Source organism: Lissotriton vulgaris, chromosome 11, assembly GCF_964263255.1.
Source record: "Lissotriton vulgaris chromosome 11, aLisVul1.2, whole genome shotgun sequence".
Taxonomy (NCBI): domain Eukaryota; kingdom Metazoa; phylum Chordata; class Amphibia; order Caudata; family Salamandridae; genus Lissotriton; species Lissotriton vulgaris.
Window position 1 is genome coordinate 586,977,562 of NC_141699.1, and position 19,836 is coordinate 586,997,397.

The window sequence follows — 19,836 nt, forward strand, 5'->3', positions numbered from 1 at the left end:
CACGCCACTCCACTGTACACCATTGAACTCTACTCCACTGAGCCACCATTCTATTCCCCCCCCCCCACGACATTCTACTCCCTCCACCCCACTTAAAAACACTCTACACCACTACATGGATCTCCACACTACTCAGTGACACTCCACGCCACTCAACTCTACTCTGCCCCCTACTCTCTATGACACTGTGCTCCCTTTACGACACTCTACACCACTCCAAGCTACTCGATGACACCACACTCCATTCAACTCTAAGCCACTCCGTAACACTCCACTCTACTCTACTTTACGACAAGACACTCTCCTTAACCAAACTGTTGGCCGTGCTGAACAGCAGCCATGCTGGTGTACAACTTAAACATATCAGCAAAGCCAATAACTCTTTCATAGGCGAGGCCTATTGGCTTTGCCAGTGCTTGTTTTATTAAGTCATCTGTGAATAATCCATGTCCCCAGTTTGTGTATTGTTGGACATTAACATAACATAACATGTGTATTTGTAAAGCGCACGTTCACCCAGAGGTCTCTTGGCGCTGAATAACAGATGTTCATTGTTACCCAACTCAATGGCACTCATTTTATCGACCTCAGATGGATGAAAGGCTGAGTGGACCCGCCGGGATTTGAACCTGTGACCATGAGGTCGAACACAGGCCCCTGTAATGGACGCATTAATCCACTGAGCCACCAGACCCGGCTTTTTCCATTCTAACCTTATGAATGAATTCAAGATGTTTCACATAGTGAAGAAATTAGTTACTTATCTGCAACAGTAGTTGTCTAGCATGGGTTTATGCATCTGAATACTGCTGAACAAAACCGATTCACTGCCTCTCAGTTTTCAGAAATTGAAAACTATTGTGCATCTTTTAAACTGCAAGTGAGGTGCTGCATTATTTAGATTTCTCATTGGGATAGAAATTTGCCGAAGTATTGCATTTAAAAATATCATTGAGATCTTCTCTTACTGAGGGAAAATATCCTTATTCCGTAAATATGCTAAAGATAACCATGCTTGAGAACTTCAATTTACTGGAAAGTAACACCACCTTGCTTTGGGGGATTTATTTTTCTGATATAGCTGTTGATTGTCATGTTTTAAGAATGCATTTTCTGTGTAGTTGGGCTCATGGGATGTGCACATATTTTGTTTGGGGGTGGCTATGTGCTTTCTATTTTGATTGCTCTGCTGCTCTCGTAGAGTCCCTTGTGCCAAACTTGCTAATCTTGATTTCCATTCACTCCACCTGCAGATACAATGGTTTGCACTGGCTGCTGTTCCTGTCTCGACCACATCGTGACGTATCTCTTCAAGCAGCTTTCCCGCAGCACCAAGAAAAGGACTGTGCCAATGCCACAGGAGAGTGACCGCTTTCTTCATATCATGCAGCAGCACCCAGAGATGATCCAACAGGTAAGACATGGTCTTTCTTTAACTGAAAAAATAAATGGATGGAAATTTGGCTAACCAATGTTTCTATTGGTTGCTAGCAGCAGCTCTGAATAAAACATGTATGTTTCAAAACTATTGAGTTGGTCCTTGCTATGTGAATTTAAGGTTTAATATTATGTGCGTAAACACTGAAGTGTTCCAACTAGTGACTATTTTCAAGTGTTTCATTTAGAGTTGTTGTTTTATGTAGCTAGTCTGAAGTTATGGTATTGATCTGCCCCTCCTGGATTTACGCTGTACCTCTCTTCTGTAAGGGGCTTAAGCTCTATGACCGAATGTTTAATAGTTAATGACCACGTGCATTGAGGATATTAGTAGGGTTGCGAGTCACCGTATTGAAATTTTAATAACATGCATACATCAACACTGAATTATTGACTTCCACAATCTGGTCAAGGTAATTTGATCTTGAGATATAATATTGAATTTGTATGTTTCTCTATATATGCCTACCCTTGATGATGTAGTGGTCGTCGATATTGCTTTACCAATATATGTGCAAGTCGATGTGACTAACCTTGAAATTGTGACATACAGCCTATCAGATAAAGGTTATTTACACATTTTATCTTTCTTTGTTGTGGCAGTTTATTCCAATCGACTAAATTCAGTATTCGATTATGTAGTATGTTATTATGTACAACCCCACTCTTCTGATGGACAGAAATAGACTGATATGTTGGGTCAGTGGAGGGAAGTGTCGCCTTATGTAAAGCAGTTAGGGCAACTCCATGTCTATGTAAAATCCTCTAATTTAGGGAATCTTACTATTTGGTGAAGTTTGATTAATGCCAAAGATTTTGCCATGTGATATGCTACCTATATTAGTTACAATGGATTTGGCTATCCTGCTGTTGTCACGAAGATGGATGATTGCTGATGCTTCTAATTATATGTCAAAAGGAGCTGAAGCAATGGGGAGGAAGTAACTTGACCAGTATCGTGCAACTTGTTTGTGTGTAGAAACCTTGGAATTGGAACCAGTCTTCGGGATCCACTCCTTGTCTTTGATTTTTTTTAAATCTATTTTAGTAACATTTGCTGCAATTTAAGAACTACATGTTTTGCTACATTAACTTAGCAATTTCAGTTACGGACATTTTTAACCAAAAAGAGAGACGTTTCAGATTCCGTTTAACTTTTCCGTTAATTATATGGCTTCAAATACACAAATCTAATGAAGTGATCAATTGCATAACATTAGCTCACTATTATCTCAAACCTCTGGTAAATAATATTGCCCTAACCCTAGTAGTTGTCTATCACCCTATGAAATGTTGCAGAGCTGGAGTAACACCAGTCACACATCAGGCATGGTGAGGCTTTGAAAGGTCTTGTGTAAATGGGTACACAGGGGCCATCAATACCTGTACTTTAAACCGCCAGTACTCACACAAGAGTTATGTAAAACAAGCAAAGGTGCAGGCTCCCAACACTTAAAGCCAGAGTGGAATAGAAAATAATCTCAGTGATGTCACCCATTTTAATTTATTAAAATCATATTTTGGACATTGCAGCTGGTACCAAGTCTTCAGAATATTTTAACAATATCATTGTTAACCAATAATTTAAGGCACGCCTACTCTCCTATTGTGTCATTATGAGGCCATTTCTTAGGGTCCTGGTATAGTGTGAGAAAGTGCCATCTTTCTTGCATGGTATGCCACCACTTTTTGCTGAATTGCTGATGTGCTTTGACTGAGTGTGACCTGGGCTTCTGCCAATCAGGTGCCCAGGGCCTGTGTTCCTTCCCTAAAACTGTTTTGAAGCTAAAACCCAATTGGCATCTCTGGCCACATGTCAGCCCCTGGTAAATGGTACCCTAGGTACCCAGGACATTGTGACCAGAGAAGACCCCTAAGGGCTGCAGCACTTATTAAGGGCCCTGTACCCTGACACACACACACGAACACTCCCTTTGCAGGCTGAGTGTCTAAGTGCAGAACTAAACAAAGAGTCGACATGGCACACATCCCTGTGTGCTATGCCCACAAACCCACTGCCCTGGCATACATCACTCACCCCTCTAGCTGGGTGCCCTATGCCAGTGGTGTGGGCACAGGTGCATGAGCCCTGTGCCCCTACAGTACCCAGGGCCATTCCTGAGCACTGTAAGTGCAGTGATGCCATTAAGAGTATATGGTGCTGGGAGGTCGTAATTACGAACTCCAAAGCACCATAATGACTACACTGAAGACTGACAAGTTTGAGATCAAACTTCTCTGCACATTAAACCCACACTGATGCCAGTGTGGGATTTAATGTAAAATGCACTACAGATGGCATCTTAGAGATGCCTCCTGAAACCTAACCTACAATCCACGTCTTGTCTGAGAGGCTGCCTAGGCTGCCACACACCAGACTTGTTGCTGGACCCCTGGGTGGAGAGCCCCCCGCTCTCCTGGGCCTGCAACAATGCACATACTGGGCGAGGTGCTAGGTCTCCTCCCCCAGGATGGGCAGGGGGAAGCTTCAAAGACATACCTCCTTTTTGAGCTTCTCCAGACCACTTGCTGTACTCAGGAACTGGCCCCCACCGGTTCTGACCCCCACTCTGGCGGGAAGACTGGCGGGAAACCCTACTTGAGGAAAGGGGTTGTCTCCTGCAGACCGCAACCTCGAGAACCCCGGAGGTCCTGCCTGCCTTGACCCTCTTACAGACTGGGACTACCACGAGCAGTGGTTCTGCTCAAACAGCAATACCCTGGTGCCAGCCAGGAAACGCGAATCCAGCCCACTCTGCACCCGGCGGAGCCGGGCCTGTGCCCTAGTGGACAAAGACCCTGAGGACGTCCCCCCGGCGATTCTGACCTGGAATCCAGTGGCCAAGGACCCTCCTCAACGACCCAGACAACGCCTGCAACCTCAGAATCAGGGACCACTCCTACCGCGACCAGCACAGGGTGAGATTTTTCGATGTCAAAAGACACCCCTGCATCCGGCGCCTCCTGTGCCCAACTCCAGGGTGCTTACCTATCCTCCAAGATCCCAACTTACCCCTCGGAATGTGTTGGTCGCTCCTGAAGAATCTCCGTCCCGAGCCGGCAGCCTTTGTTCCCTTTTCAAGATCTCCATTGAATAACATTGAGGGCCCGATGGCTCAAAAGCACCCTGCACCCAGCCGCCAGAGTGCCCCTGGCAATGCAACCTTTGTCCTATCCTACTTCCCCATTTGCCCTGAGCAAGTGACCAGGAGCCCAGCTCCCACAGCCGCGTGGCCTGCTAGCCAGCAGCCACCAACCGAGGGCCCCCTGCCTCACATTGGATAACATTGGGCCTAACTACCTCTGCACCCGGCTACCTCTGCACCCGGCTGCCCCTGTGCCGCTGAGGGTGTACCAACTGTACCTACCTCACCCTGGGAGTCCCCTGAGTCTATGCCCAGAACCTTAACTCTGCCAGTTGAGTACTTACCTAAAAGCCGATAACTCACTTTTCTTCCATAGGCTAACATTGACTGGTTTCACTTGCAAATTCTTCTAAGTGTGGAGTTTTGGAATTTTAAAAAATTCATCTAAAATCAGCTGAACAATTAATTCTGATTTACTCACCTGTTATCAGGAGAGACCTCAGTGCTGCATCTTGTAGCTCAGTACTGACCTTGAAAAGTAATTTTAACTGTACTTACCAGTAACTTGAATTTCCTTCCATAGGATATCATTGCCTGCTTCTTGATGGAAAGGTTTCTGTCCATTTTTGAAACGTACAAATATTCTAAGGGGCTTCCAAATATTTTTGTTTGGTTCTAAAGAGAAGGGTCTTTCGGAATGCATCTTGGTCCCAGCAGCTGTCTTCTCTCCTGGTCCACCCCACCCCTACTCCTGGTCCTTGTGTGGTATCTGAGCGGAATCCTTTGTTTCTGGGATTTGGTGAGTTTGTACCAACCCTCAACCTAAAGCTCAAACTGAGTAGATGAAGCACTTTTTTGGGTCGGGTGATGGGTGAGCGTCTACCTATCTTTTCTGAATAGGGAGAGGGACCAGGTGGGTAACTGCACCTCTGCAGAGCTGGTATCTTGGGACAGGTTGCACCACTCTCGTCCTTCTGGTTTTGGGTCTGTGCTCCTCTGCTAAAGCTTTGAGACTGAGGACTGTGCGGAAAGACAACTCCCATGTCCTTGGACCTGCTGAAGCACATTTCTAGGGCTTTCACAATGCCACTAAAAGACACTAGTTTTTGTTGCTTAATTTACTTCCTGGATTCAGTGCCACCACCTCTTATCACACCAACTTCCCATCTCTATACATATACTCTGATGCTGCCCTAGTTCCATAGCCGCCCTGGTTCCATGGGACCACTGTCCTGTACAAGCTAGACCAGTGTTCTTTGTCTGGGAGGCCCCAACCCAGACTAATCTGTGGTGTAATTGGTGCACCAGAGATAGGCAACACACTGCTGTTGGACAGGTCCACTTACCAGCTAACTAAATCCAGTTCGTTTTTATAAAATAAAGTATTTTTTTGTGCACAACTACAGTACTTGGCTCTTAATGATATTGAAAATAAATTAAAGTTCTGCTATAAAAAAAAAAATTGTGCCAACAATAAAAACGTAATTACTTGCCTACTTTAGATAGATGTCCCAGTGCTGAAGCTAGGAGCCCAGCAATGGATTACAAAAATAACGTAAACATACTTTACCTGCAAACTGAATTTCCTTCTATAGGATAACATTGGTAATTTCATCCAGAAAAGTTTTCAAGTGTCAATTTTTAAAATACAATAATATTCCTTAAAAAATCACTACTGTAACCAAAACGCTTTTACTTAACTGTTTACAGCTCATGTCCCTTGACTGAATCTAGGATCCAGTCCTGTGGTTAGAAAAGTAATCTACAAAGTAATTAATTGCATTTAACTAGAAATTCCCATTGAGCTCAATGTTGCATTGTGTTTGTAATTGTGTTGCCTATTGCAACAAACTGTAATTATTGTATTCAAAGTCTATTGCCGATTTGAAAAGTATTTAAGTAAAGTAATCCATTTTGAGAAAGTATATTTTGATACCTTGTTGGTTCTAAAATAAAACTATATCTTTTGATACAAAACAATTGGCCTAGAGTTCAGTGCTTGAGTGTGTGAGACCATTTGCTGACTGAGTGTGTACAACAAATGCTTTACACTGTCCTCTGATACTGCCTTACTGCTCGACCAAGCTACCAGAGTAAGGTTATATCTAACTTTAGGTTCTGCCAAATTTCTGGGGACTGTGGACTCAGTACACACATTACCTTACTTTGGTCCAGTATATACAGTCACTTTCGGACATATCGTAATTGTTTATTGGCAGTTTTCCACTGCTATCCCAGTCCTCAATACCACTGCACTTCACTTGGATAACCATTAAATCCGTGTAGCTTCACCCCTCCATCCTTGTTGCTTTCCCCTACATCTGGTTGCTTGACTGCCCCATATTGTTCTGCTCTCCATGTTGCCCCCTGTGCTTGCTTCACTCCACCTGCATTACTTTTTGTTTACCGATCTAACTTGAATTGGTAAACAAAAATGAAATAAAAACACTTGCATCATGTTTTTGGTGAGTGCACCTACAAAATCATTCAGCTGGCTGTGTGGACTTATTAATCCTGTTTACTAGCGATGTGGCACAGTAGCAGGGTTGCTTTGCAGGATTGTTCAAACTCTATTCCATTGCACTCTACAGCACTCTTCCCTGCATGACTCCACTCTTATGCCACTGCACTCTACCCTGCACCACTCCGCTCTATGCCACTTCACTCTCTCACTCTAGTCATAGGCAAATTAATTATTTCACTAAAACTCATTTTTTTCATTATCACGTATGAAAGCACTTCCTGATATGTGAGTTCAGACTACAAGTTGTACAAAAAGAACACTCTAAATAAGTATTTCTCAATGCAGTGTTATAATGTGCCTATTGGTGTCAAAGCTTTCACTATAAAGAATTCACGTTTTAGAATTTTTGTAGAGACTTTATCAAATTATATTGTATAATTTACATAGCAAATACAGGGGTGTGGAATGTAATAAAATATCTACTTGCCATGGGGCAGGTTGCTTCATAAATCTACTTGTACTGTAACAAAATCCCCTTGTCAATTTGGTGCCATAAAGTGCAACAACAAATTATGGCAGCAATCTCATTATATAAGAGCTCTGATGTGGCCTCTCTGATTATCTCAGGACTCATACCATAGTATTGTTAGAATACTTGCAATCCCCTTATGTTGCCACGTTTCCATAGATCTACATACTGGGGCTGAAGATAGTGGTAAGCAATAGTTCCAGGGTTAGAATGCCCTTTTGAGTCTCTGCAAACCTACTAACTTGCACGTTTTCAGGGTTTTCAACAACTGTTCTCTAATCTTTTCCCACACTGAGAAATGTTGGAAATTTACTCCTGACAATGGCAGACGTAAACCTTCTTCCAGAGTTGGGGAAAAAGTGGTTGAAGGGAAAGTGAACTTACAAACTCTCAGATTTTCGCATGAGCAAATCTATACATGCATATTTGCTCTTGCTAAAATGCAGTTCACAAATATTTTCTAGGAGTACTATTTATTGTCCGACTTCTGTAAATTCTTGGGAATTCACAAGAGCCGTTTAGCTGCACTTAATGCAAGGACATATACCATGGGTGCACTTTGGAGACTTTCTTTAATAATTGGCCGCATAATTTGGTCTGGCATTGACTGTAAAATTTTGTGTTTATTAAAATTCTTTCTCTTTCTCTGTATTGGCTGGCTTCACTTGACAGCATTCTGTTCTTTCACAAGAAGCATATCGGAACACAAAGTAGTTTCATTCAGTGCCAATAACTACTGTGGCAGTTGGCAGTGTGTGCTTTCTGAGCCCAAAAACAATTTTTGCTTTTGCCAATATTTGTTAGAACGGTGAGGGCTCGGCAGCTTCCACACAATAAGGTTTTTTCAAAAACCTTGCCAAAACACATTGACAGAACTAAAAGCTGACCACCAATTTCAGACCTTCTGGCTTTGCCAATGCTTGTTTGTTTTTGTTTTCGATAACCTTATTGGCGCTGGTTACACTGATTTTCCATTATGAATATTTTTGGGAAATGCTAGTATGCATCAACACATGTTACTAAATTATGCTGCAAAGAAATGGTACATGAAATTTTACAGTAGTTTAGCAAAATGTTTTTTCCCCTCTCGTTTTTTATGAACATTTTATTTTGAAAGCAAAGAATCATCAATCTTGCTTTCAAGCTTCAGCTAATATTTGCATGAAATCAAAGAGCATTCTGGGAGCATTATACATAGCCTCATTTTGCTAAACTTTGAAAACGTGTTTACACAGTTTTATACTGGAACTACTGTCAGTAGTGCAGTCAGAGCTTACAACATTTACTTAGAGCGCTCACCCTAATAATAAAGGCTTTCAATTAATGAACCATAAATACAAGTTTGAACAGCATTAACATATGGCCAAAAATATTACCTTCACTGCAGACAGTACCCTTTCCTGATCTATAATGTGGTACTGCAAACTGGCAGCCGAAGGGTTTGTGCTGCAGGGGGGTTGGGCCTGCTTGTCTCAAGGACAAAATACACATGAAAACTTGTTGCTTTTATCCCCAAACAATATGTTCTGGGGCTATAGGAATTCCACATCCCTGAAAATATTTTCAGGGCTCGCTTGTGCATGGGCCCAAAGAACTGAGCCAGACCCTTGGTTCGGCTCTGGCTCGAGTCCAAACGTATCTGGGTTGCTTTTCAAAGACCGAGGAGCGAGGTCAGATGCTGTTTTCCAGTGCACCACAAGCTAGTTGTATGCTCCAGGTTTTCTCCGGAAGTTAGTTGATTATTATCAGACAGTTTTCGTTTATATTAGGTTTTGTGACACATTTTGTAGTCTGATTTATTCATTAAGTACTCTTCCATAGCACACTATATGTTGAAAAGAGCGCCTTTAGGCTCTGTCTAGGCACTGCGCATGTTAAAGCCTGGTGAATAACAACTATTTAACACAATGCAAAATTACAATAAGCGTTTTGATACTACAAATAAAACAAATTCATCCTGCATATACTTACTCATTTCAGACAGAAGCTGCAAAAATAATAACGTAATATGCATCATGTCACTCCGTCCGATAATCAATATAGGTTTGTTTTCATTTCACCGACTGATGCAGTTAGTGAAGGCATTATTTAAATAATATAATTTTTATTCATCATTTAAATTCCTTTAGGTTGTAGACTTGCCCTACCTGGGCATTATTTTCATTTCCAGTGTTCATTAAATAACACAGAAGCCCAACCTTGGGTGTGTGTGACCGTTCACCAGTGGTGCGTGAAGTAACAGTAGATGTTGTAGCACCCTGGAAAATATGCTGCATGGTTAAATACTACAAGGTCCCAAAGGTGATACCAATTGGCAAGGCTAATGCCTGTTTTAAATGAAAGGAAAATGCTTTGTTAGACATTTGGCTTTAAATAGAGGAAAATCGAGCTTTTGATTTAACAGCCATTGAGCTCCACATGCTAAACATGGGGTGCAGTGACAATGAAAGACTTCATTTATTTTTAAGTTTAGAATTTTCCTTCAGTTTTATTTTCCTCACTTTTAGGCCCCTTTTTCTCACTATTACATCAAGTGCTACTGATGGATGTTTTACTTCTACTTTATACATGTTTTGCCCTTTGGGTGTTTTTTCCTGTAAGGATTCGTTTTTTCCTGTATTTGCTGAGGTCTTCCTGAAAAAGTATAAACTACCGTGCAAGGCTTGTTGGTCACTGTCTCCTAGAATTTAACTTGCCCATTACATCAAAGTGCTTCTGTGACTCTTCATTGTTAAACCAGCAGATGAGTGATAGCTTTGCAGAGATTCTGATGTGGATCGTATGATTGTCCGTTCGAATTTTTCTCCGACATACAGCAGACATTATATGCCTTCATTTGTTTTTGCGCAGATGTTTCCTTTGATACTAGAAGTTACTCTTGAAGTTGTACCAGGGGTAAAGGCTCTGATATATCTCTCGTAGGATTTAAGAGTGGTGGTATATACTTAACTGGGCAATAGGGGATGGTGACATAAGGTTTAGTGGGTGCACATGTGAGTATCATGTTATATGGGAATGGCATCAAGACCGTTGGCAAATCCATTGTCTGCAAAAGCGACTAGTGACATTAAACAACTTACTAATTTGTGTCTGTTTTTTATCTTATAGATGCTGTCCACCGTTCTTAATATTATCATCTTTGAAGATTGTAGGAATCAGTGGTCCATGTCTCGGCCTCTACTTGGCCTCATTTTGTTGAATGAGAAGGTAAGGCATTGTAGACTGGCTACTTGGACAAATGAGACACATTAATTTTTCATGGTCCTACTGAGAACCTCCTTTATCACCTCTCCTGTCTTTATCAGCTGTCAACCCCATATCGTCTGGTAAACTCATGTAAAGGTTGTCATCACTACCCCATGTGATGGAAGACAATTTTATGTTTCAAGCACACTTTCTGATACAAGGTCCGTCCTTACACACTTACACATTGTGTAGGAGTTAGTGTGGATTCTAACAAGTGAAATGAGCCGTCTCATCTACCAAGCACCTAGAAGATGTGAGATTGTATGGAAGTAGAGCTCTTATACACTGAGTCTTTAAGGTATCATATCATATTATTGCTTCTAAGGACCCCTCTTCCTCTCATGTGCAAAGTGTTATTCAAACAGAATGGCACTCATATCATTTAACAAATCTTAACACTGAAGTCGCACAGTACATTATTTAAATGTGAACTTGATTGCCAGGGACAGACTGATTTGCATATAGCCAGGTTCTGAGCTGGGATGGTGCAGTGAGATAAATAACAGTGATGGATCAAGCCCTGATCTTTGTACTGGGTAAGAGTGGTCTGCTTAATTCAGGCACTCTGTTCATCACCACCCCCTTTTCTGAATCGTTTTTGTCCACTATAGGTGTGGCAGGGTATACTCAGACATGAGTCCCTTTCTCACTGCACCATCAGGATTCAAGCAAGCCGGGCCGAAGACGGCTGAAATGCCAGAAACCGGTCCCCGGTAGCTTGTCTCCTTTCTGGTGAAGAATTGGCTTGGTAGTTTAGTCTGCCCTGTTCCCATGATGCACTGGGCCAGGGACAGACTGATTTGCATATAGCCAGGTCCTGAGCTGGGATGGTGCAGTGAGATAAATAACGGTGATGGATCAAGCCCTGATCTTTGGACTGGGTAAGAGTGGTCTGCTTAATTCAGACACTCTGTTCATCACCACCCCCTTTTCTGAATCGTTTTTGTCCACTATAGGTGTGGCAGGGTATACTCAGACATGAGTCCCTTTCTCACTGCACCATCAGGATTCAAGCAAGCCGGGCCGAAGACGGCTGAAATGCCAGAAACCGGTCCCCGGTAGCTTGTCTCCTTTCTGGTGAAGAATTGGCTTGGTAGTTTAGTCTGCCCTGTTCCCATGATGCACTGGGCCAGGGACAGACTGATTTGCATATAGCCAGGTTCTGAGCTGGGATGGTGCAGTGAGATAAATAACGGTGATGGATCAAGCCCTGATCTTTGGACTGAGTAAGAGAGGTCTGCTTAATTCAGACACTCTGTTCATCACCACCCCCTTTTCTGAATTGTTTCTGGCACAGCGGCTCAACAGTACAGCCTCTTTATCATTGTTACTGATCATCTAGTTATGATTTGTAAAGGGCTCCTTGCACTTTCATTTGTCCTCTGCACTACTGCTACACACATCTTCCTGCGATGCCCACCCAGCACCACTCACACCCTGGCATGCTCAGGTGGTGCCCCTTCTCAGAGCCCTGAGTAATAGGCTATTCCACTGCCCCCACGCTGCATGCCATGCACTGCAGTGGAATTTGCTTTGTACCTGCCCGGTCAAGCCCAGCCAATCTTAACATTGCTCTATAAATTGAAGTATATGAGAGCAGCATTGGGATTGGTTTGAGCAGGCCAACTCAGTGTTCCATCGGAGGCAATGGACTTCTTCTTTTTTTTTAAATATTTTTTATTTTAACTTGTTCTTCCACAGAGTATGTTACAATCATAATTCCCACAATCATAAAACAAATATAATATTCTCATTACATAAATCAAAAACAATGCAATACAGTGCCATTTTGTCGGAAGAGCATTTACCGTGGATCTCGCATTAGTGGATCCCCAGTTCTCTGCAAAATAGTGTTGCAACTCATGTTTAACTGCCTGCAGGAGGATCCTGTAAGGCTTCGGCACGAAGAGGCCACAAGGGTATTTGCAGCTCGCATAAGATTTAATACATGTTTTTAGTTGTCAGGAGGATTAAAAAAAGAAGTAACATACAGTGCTTTTATCTGACATTGTGTGGCAGCTCTCGCGTAGAGGGGCACCACTCATCTGCACCTTTTGATGAGCCGCCGCAGTTTTGAAGACTACACACAATACAATAGAGCCCACTCTCCAACAAATCACCTAACAGCTTACAGGTGTAGGTAATTCATATTTAGTCATTACTGTGCCGTTTTTAAAAAGCAGGTTCTGGGGGGGGGGGCTTGGCTAGCAGCCAACGATGGCGGCCGCAGCTTAGGGAGGCTCCCGTGACAAGGCGGCTTCCCACACAAATCCGTAATATTTCTCCGATCATTTTCAGTGTCTGAAGGGGTGGACCGGACCCAGGGTCCATGCGGCGCCCAGCGGAGCACTTCTGAGACGGTGGCGGCCCGAAAACAGCCGGCAAGACGCGGAGAGAGGAGGGGCCTACTGTCCTCCCGGTGGCAGCGGTGTAGCGGACGGACTGAATCCGACCGGAAGCGGTGTCTCGGCGGGTGCAGCTGGCCGGAAGCGCCGGTCCTTCGGAAGAGCTGTCAGTAATTGCTCGGAACACTCTCATGAGCTCCGGAGGACTGGGCGGTGACCAGCAGCGGTAAGCACTGCAGAGAGAACAACTCGGAATGCACCGCAGAAGACGCCGCGGCTCAAGGGGGGGGAACCGCCATTGTGGGCGCCGGACGCACATAGTGAGTCGAGACCCTGAGGCATAGTAGCAGGCCCCGCGTTGCAGTTGAACTTGGCATGCTGCAGTCGGGGATGACCCCCGGGTGAGTGCACGGCGATCCGCTCTATTTGCGGTACCATTTTGGGGATCATCAACAGGAAGACGTGGTGCAGGCGATTTGAGTGCTGCGGAGAGTCGGGGACCCCCCCCCCCTCCTCTTACTGAAGGGACACGAAAGGCAACAGGCAGAATGAAGGCAGAGCGCCTACATCAGGGAGGGGAGACTCCGGGTCCGTGATACACAGGAACACGGGACAGCGCACGACAAAGCGTAATGAACCCCAGATGAACTGACCACAGTACAGTGCATTTTTGCGGGCTCGGCCAGCCGCCTGAGCTGAGACGCTGTTCGGAGACACGGACAAAGAGTGCGGAGTCCATTGCACCTGAGCGGGGGACGGGGGGGCCACCCCAATTGCTTCTCGCTTGAGCGGGACACTGCCCGAACCCGCATTGCCACCAGAGGAAGATTCAGAGGACGAGGACCCACTGGGTGAAGCTGGTTCCACGCACTGCGGAGAAAACATCGCAACTACCGCGCGGAAGGCAACAAGTGGACGCGTGGTCAGCCCTCTCTTGGCCCAAGCACCGAGCCACTGTGGGGGACTAAAACGCTCTTCGGCGGAGGACCATGGCGAACAGAGGCCCCAGACACAGCACCACGCAGGCCAAGCTCGACAAATTTGCCTATGAGAGGCAGACTCCTCCCCAAGAACAACACAAGCCCACAGGGAAAATGACGGAAACCGAGGGAACGAAGAAGGCCACACTGGAGGACGTTTTGGCGGCGCTGGCCCAGGTGCAGGCGACGGTGGGGGCTACGGCTACTGAAGTTACCTTGATACGTGCAGACCTCCAGAAGATAAATGAGAGGGTTAAACAAGTTGAGGTGGTGAACAAATCCTTAGTCGAGGATGTGTCCGAACTACAAACGGAAATGGAGAAGCTGCAAACAGACAACAAAATACTCAGAGAAAAACTGGACGATCAAGAAGGGCGCTCCCGACGCAACTACGTCCGAATTTTTGGCATGCCGGAATCTGAAGATACGGGAGCGATGGACCTCTACATGGAGGAAATGATCAAAACAAGGCTCCAGCCCTAAAGGACTCTCAAATTTCTTTTCGGTGGAACGGGCACACAGGGTGCCGGGGGGGGGGTAAACCTAAGACAGGAAGTCCGCCAAGGCCAATACTAGCAAGGCTATTCAACTTCAGGGATCGTGACGCCATCTTACAAGCAGCAAGAGTAGCGCCTGCCATCCAAATTCAGCACTCAAGGATAGCCTTCTTCCCAGACTATACGGCGGAGGTCTCGAGGAAGAGGAGAACGTTTCTTGAGGTGAAAAAGACATTGAGAGAAAAAGAATTGCCCTACTCGATGCTCTTTCCGGCCCGGCTGCGAGTAGTAGCGGACAAAAAGGTATGGTTTTTCGACTCCCCAGATGCGGCCAGGGATTGGCTTGAGGGCTGGCGCACTACGGACCAGCCGCGAAGAACGCATAGGTCCAACCACGGACGCAGGGAAGATAGCCGGACAGGATCGCAAACGTCAGGTCGGGGAGGAGCGGAAAGCTCCCCATCTCGTGGATTTGCAGGGGCCGGCAGAGAAGAATGACCTGAACTTTAAGAACTATGATGGCTGCTGTCGTTGATCATTGACATACTGGTTTACAGCTGCATATGGACGCTGGCATGGCTAGCCCCGGAAGTACGCAGGGATGCCGCCTGCTCGGGGAGACGCTCTCCCCCCTACACGCAAGTACTCTGGTTGTGGGATGGGCTAAGCACTCTGCTCAGTTGGGGGGGCGGGCAGTTGAAAGTCCGTCAGGCAGGGGTGCAGGGAGGGGGGGAGAGGGGAGGGGTTGTTTTAACACAGTTGGGAATACACATGTAAGGTCAAAGACAAATGCTATGTTTCCGCACGGTTTAACAAAAGGTTGGTGTGGGTAGCAACTGTTTAGCTCCTCCATGAGGACCCTCAGCAAGTTACTGAACAGGTACGCAGCCATTACCCATGACACAACTCATGTCAGATATATCATGGACCCCATAATCCCAAATGGCTGATGACCCAGTTCCCGGAGTGGGGAGAATAGACACAGAGTCACAGGGCTTGTCCTTACGATTACTGACTTGGAATGTGAGAGGGCTGGGGGATAAGGTAAAACGAGGACAGGTACTAATCGCACTTAAGAGACAGAAACCCACCATAGCACTACTACAAGAAACACATTTGACGGGGGCAACCAAGGCCATGGATAGAAGAGGCTATAAGATGATAGTCCACTCGGACTTCACGTCGGGTTCCAGGGGGACTGGTATTCTGATTCAGAAAGCCTCACGGTTTATCCCTCTACAAACTAAGACTGATGATCAAGGTTGCTTCGCAGCACTGCAGGGACAGTGGGAGGGTAGGCTTCTCAACTTAGTTTCCGTGTATATCCCACCTGCACTTCACTCGGTGCAACTCCCGAAACTGGGAGACTTTATACTGACTCTTCCCGAGGGGGAGGTTATTCTTGGGGGGGACTTCAACGCCATTTTAGATACACAACTTGATAGGTTTCCAACACCGGTCCCCGCGGGAGGGCCCCCCCCCCCCGCCTCCAACGGTTCCTGACAGCCATGGGTCTCACTGATGTTTGGAGGTACCTCCACCCCAATGCGAGGCAATACACCTTTCACTCCGCAGTGCACGGCAGTATGTCCAGAATCGACCACTTCCTGACCCTAGGAGATGGTCTCCAACATGTAGATACAGTTGAAATTCATCCTCGAGGGATCTCGGACCACTCCTCACTCACCCTTACGCTCTCCACTCAGGAGAGGTCACGCAAACGCATATACCTCATACACGCTACATATCTCAAGATTCCCCAAGTTCGCAAGGCTCTTAAAAAAGCAACGATACAGTATTTCAATGAGAATGTGCATTCAGTGCGCTCCTCCGAAGTAGTATGGGAGGCATATAAGGCGGTTTTAAGGGGACAAGCCATAAACTCAATCACGTGCTACAAAAGGGAACAGACTCAGGAACTAGTCAAATTGGAATTAACGTTGAGGAAGTTGACAACGACACATGAACAACACCCCACTCCGGCCACCCTACACGCACTTAACATCCAACAGCAGCTATACAACGACCACTTACGCTTCCAAGTGAAGGGGCAAATAACCGACACTCAGAATAGGATTTATGAGGTGGGCGACAAGGCAGGAAGAATGCTGGCGTGGCTTGACAAAAGGGGAGGAAGCTCCAGGGGAATCCAACGAGTGAGGGACAATCAGGGGAGGGTGCATATGAATCCGGAACAAATAGTTGAACAGCTCGCGACCCACTTCGAAGGGGTCTACACCCCTGAACACGTGATTACACCTGAGATGGCCAGAGAAGCATTAGAACCGATAGAGGTCCAAACGTTGTCATCGGAGGTATCAAATGAGTTGGAAGCGGACATCACCGCTGACGAAATCCAAATGGCTATTAATGCGTTGAACCCGGGTAAGGCAATGGGACCTAACGGCATACCTATAGAATGGTATCAAGCGACGCCTGAGACCCTCAGCAAACATCTACTAGGGATGTTTAAGGAATGTCTAGAGAAAGGTATACTTCCACCGGACCAGAGAATAGCGACTATAGTGGCCATCTCCAAGCCAGGGAAGCCGCCTGAAGAATGCTCCTCATACCGCCCCATCTCGCTGCTTAATGCAGAAGCTAAAATTCTCGCCAAACTCCTGGCGACCAGGATCTTGCCTCATCTGCCGTCCCTCATACACCCGGACCAGTCCGGATTTATGCCTCACAGAAATACGTCGTTAAATCTGCGCCGACTGCACGGAGTACTGGCTAGGGCGGAATCGATCACAACACAAGCAGTGATATTGGCCCTTGATGCTAAGATGGCATTTGATCTTGTGGAGTGGAACTACTTGTTTGAGGCACTGTCGCGTTTGGGATTTGGCCCCCGCTTTATCGCGTGGATTAGAGTGTTGTACACTGACCCGGTAGCTCAGGTAGTGGCGAATGGACATATTTCGTGAACATTCCCACTGGGGAGGGGCACAAGACAAGGATGCCCCCTCTCGCCGTTGCTGTTTGCGATCTCATTGGAACCCCTTGCCACTCTAATAAGGACCTCGCTCCTATTGAAGGGCATATGCTGGACGGAGGGCTGGGAGGACCGGCTGACACTTTATGCAGATGATATGCTGGTGTATCTAACAGATCCAGAAAGCGGGGTACCGGCTCTATTACATCTCTGCGATAGTAACAGTAGGGTATCTGGATATACGTTAAACTGGAGCAAATCGGAACTGTATGTTCTGAAGAAACAGGTCCCGGCTCTAAGTGCAGAATGCCCTCTGAAGATAGCTGGTTCGTCATTTAAATACTTAGGTATACAGGTTACTAGTGACCCCTCAGAGTTTATGGACAAAAATCTGGGGCCCCACTTAGAAAGACTCAAGCAGAACGTTAAATTTTGGTCGGGGCTACCGCTAACGCTATTAGGAAGGGCTGCACTGTATAAAATGATGGCCCTGCCACGATTTTTGTACGTACTTGAAAACACACCATACCCGGTGGCCCCGAGATTTTTTCAAAAAGTTGCGGCATTGGTGTCCAATCTCCTATGGGGGAACCTCCCGGCGCGCATCGCACAACCCAAATTGCATAGAGGATGGTATGACGGCGGTATCGCACTGCCTAATCTAAAACTGTATTATTGGGCGGCACATCTTAAACCCATCAACCAGTGGCTACACACTCCACAAAACGAGCCAGCATTTCAGGCTGACAGGGCACAATTGGGCACTAACAGTTTACTGGCTCCGTTATATGACCTACGCAAAATGCGCAAATTGGTGGGGCCCACCAGACTAACGGTGACGCTATGGCATACAGCGACAGCTGCTCTGTGATGGAAGGGGAGAATAACCAAGCTTCCCCCACTATGGAACTCTCGAGCCCTAGGTAACATGAGGAACAGCAGGGGGTTCTCACACTAGGACACTATAGGGTTATCTACAGTGGGAGATCTCTGGGAGAGGGGAGGGGTGGTACTTTTCAATAGATTGAGGGAGTTATACGACCTGAGTGAAAGAGAGCTCTACAGATACATTCAGATACAACATGCATTGCTCGCTGCTCTGCCCCCGGACACAGATCTGCCAGAATCGTCCCCACTGGAAGACCGCCTCCTCACTGACTTTATGATTGAACGCGCAACGTCACTCACATACCGTAAAATACTTAACAACTTGCCGGACCCGACGACATCTTTAAAGGTGAAATGGGAGGGAGACACCTGTGAAATGGACGAACATGAATGGAATGAGGCGATAGCGTCGCCTAAGGAAGTGGGCATCTCTGAAAGTGTTACATAGGGTGTACTACACGAGGACTATGCTACACCGCATTAACAGAACACAACACCCTTATTGCGTTCGTGGGTGCGGGGAGGAGGGCACATTTTTTCACACCATATGGGAGTGTCCCCGGGTTCAGGAGTACTGGAGACAAATACTACGAACAATCTCACAAACACTGGAGATTTCATTGTTGCCTGAACCAAAGAGGTGCCTCCTAAATGTATGGGAACCTACTGATCTCCCTAGATATGGTCAACTTTGGGTTACAGTGGGATTGATGGTAGCGAAACGGGATATCGCACAACGCTGGGGAGCGGCAGAAGTGCCAACCAAGACACAATGGTGCTTGAACATGGATAGGGTGATGGTAACGGAAAGGGCGGTATACTCTAATCAAGCCTGTCCGGGGAAGTGGAACAAAATCTGGACCAAGTGGAATGTGTACAGAGGGGAGATCTGTGATCCCTTGCCGGAGGAAGACCAGGATGTGTCGGATGAGGAAGGGGAGGAGGACTAGTAGTACTTACAGAATGTGATGGGGTGAAGGCCATGGACCACGGGACTGGCCAGTTTGCTAAGATATTACGCAGGATCGAATGGGGGAGACTACAAGGGAATACAGTTAGACGGGATATATGCACACGCACTAACATGCATCTCAGGCAGTACTAGTGGGAAAGGGAGGGGTACTGAGGGGGAACATTTTACGAAATAGTCACATACGACCGAAACCGATCAACACATGACCACATTGTGATTCCTAAAGTTTCTCTGGATTTGTTGTTGTTTTTGTAAAAATAGAAAATCAAAAACCACTACTGTTTGGAACTATGCTGCATGTACTGTACATTTTCATCGCGGCAGTTACATTGATGTTTACCGTGACTGATATTTTAACAATTACTTTGTGCTGCTGCAGAATGGTTAACTGATTGACATAGCAGCCAGCCCATCGGGTTGTAGGCCTTCAGCTGTGTAACTTTGAAGGTACAATAA

General features: G+C 45.9%; 1 protein-coding gene across 9 annotated transcripts in view; it reads left to right on the forward strand.

Moving 5' to 3' along the window:
* XPO7 (exportin 7) overlaps nucleotides 1-19,836 on the forward strand; it is a 687,768-nt gene that overhangs the window by 654,541 nt on the left and 13,391 nt on the right. For all 9 annotated transcript variants that reach the window (XM_086943668.1, XM_086943671.1, XM_086943674.1 and 6 more), the window contains 2 exons: nucleotides 1,254-1,414; nucleotides 10,625-10,723. In XM_086943668.1, the coding sequence (XP_086799794.1) occupies nucleotides 1,254-1,414; nucleotides 10,625-10,723 (260 nt within the window). The remainder of the gene's footprint in view (nucleotides 1-1,253; nucleotides 1,415-10,624; nucleotides 10,724-19,836) is intronic.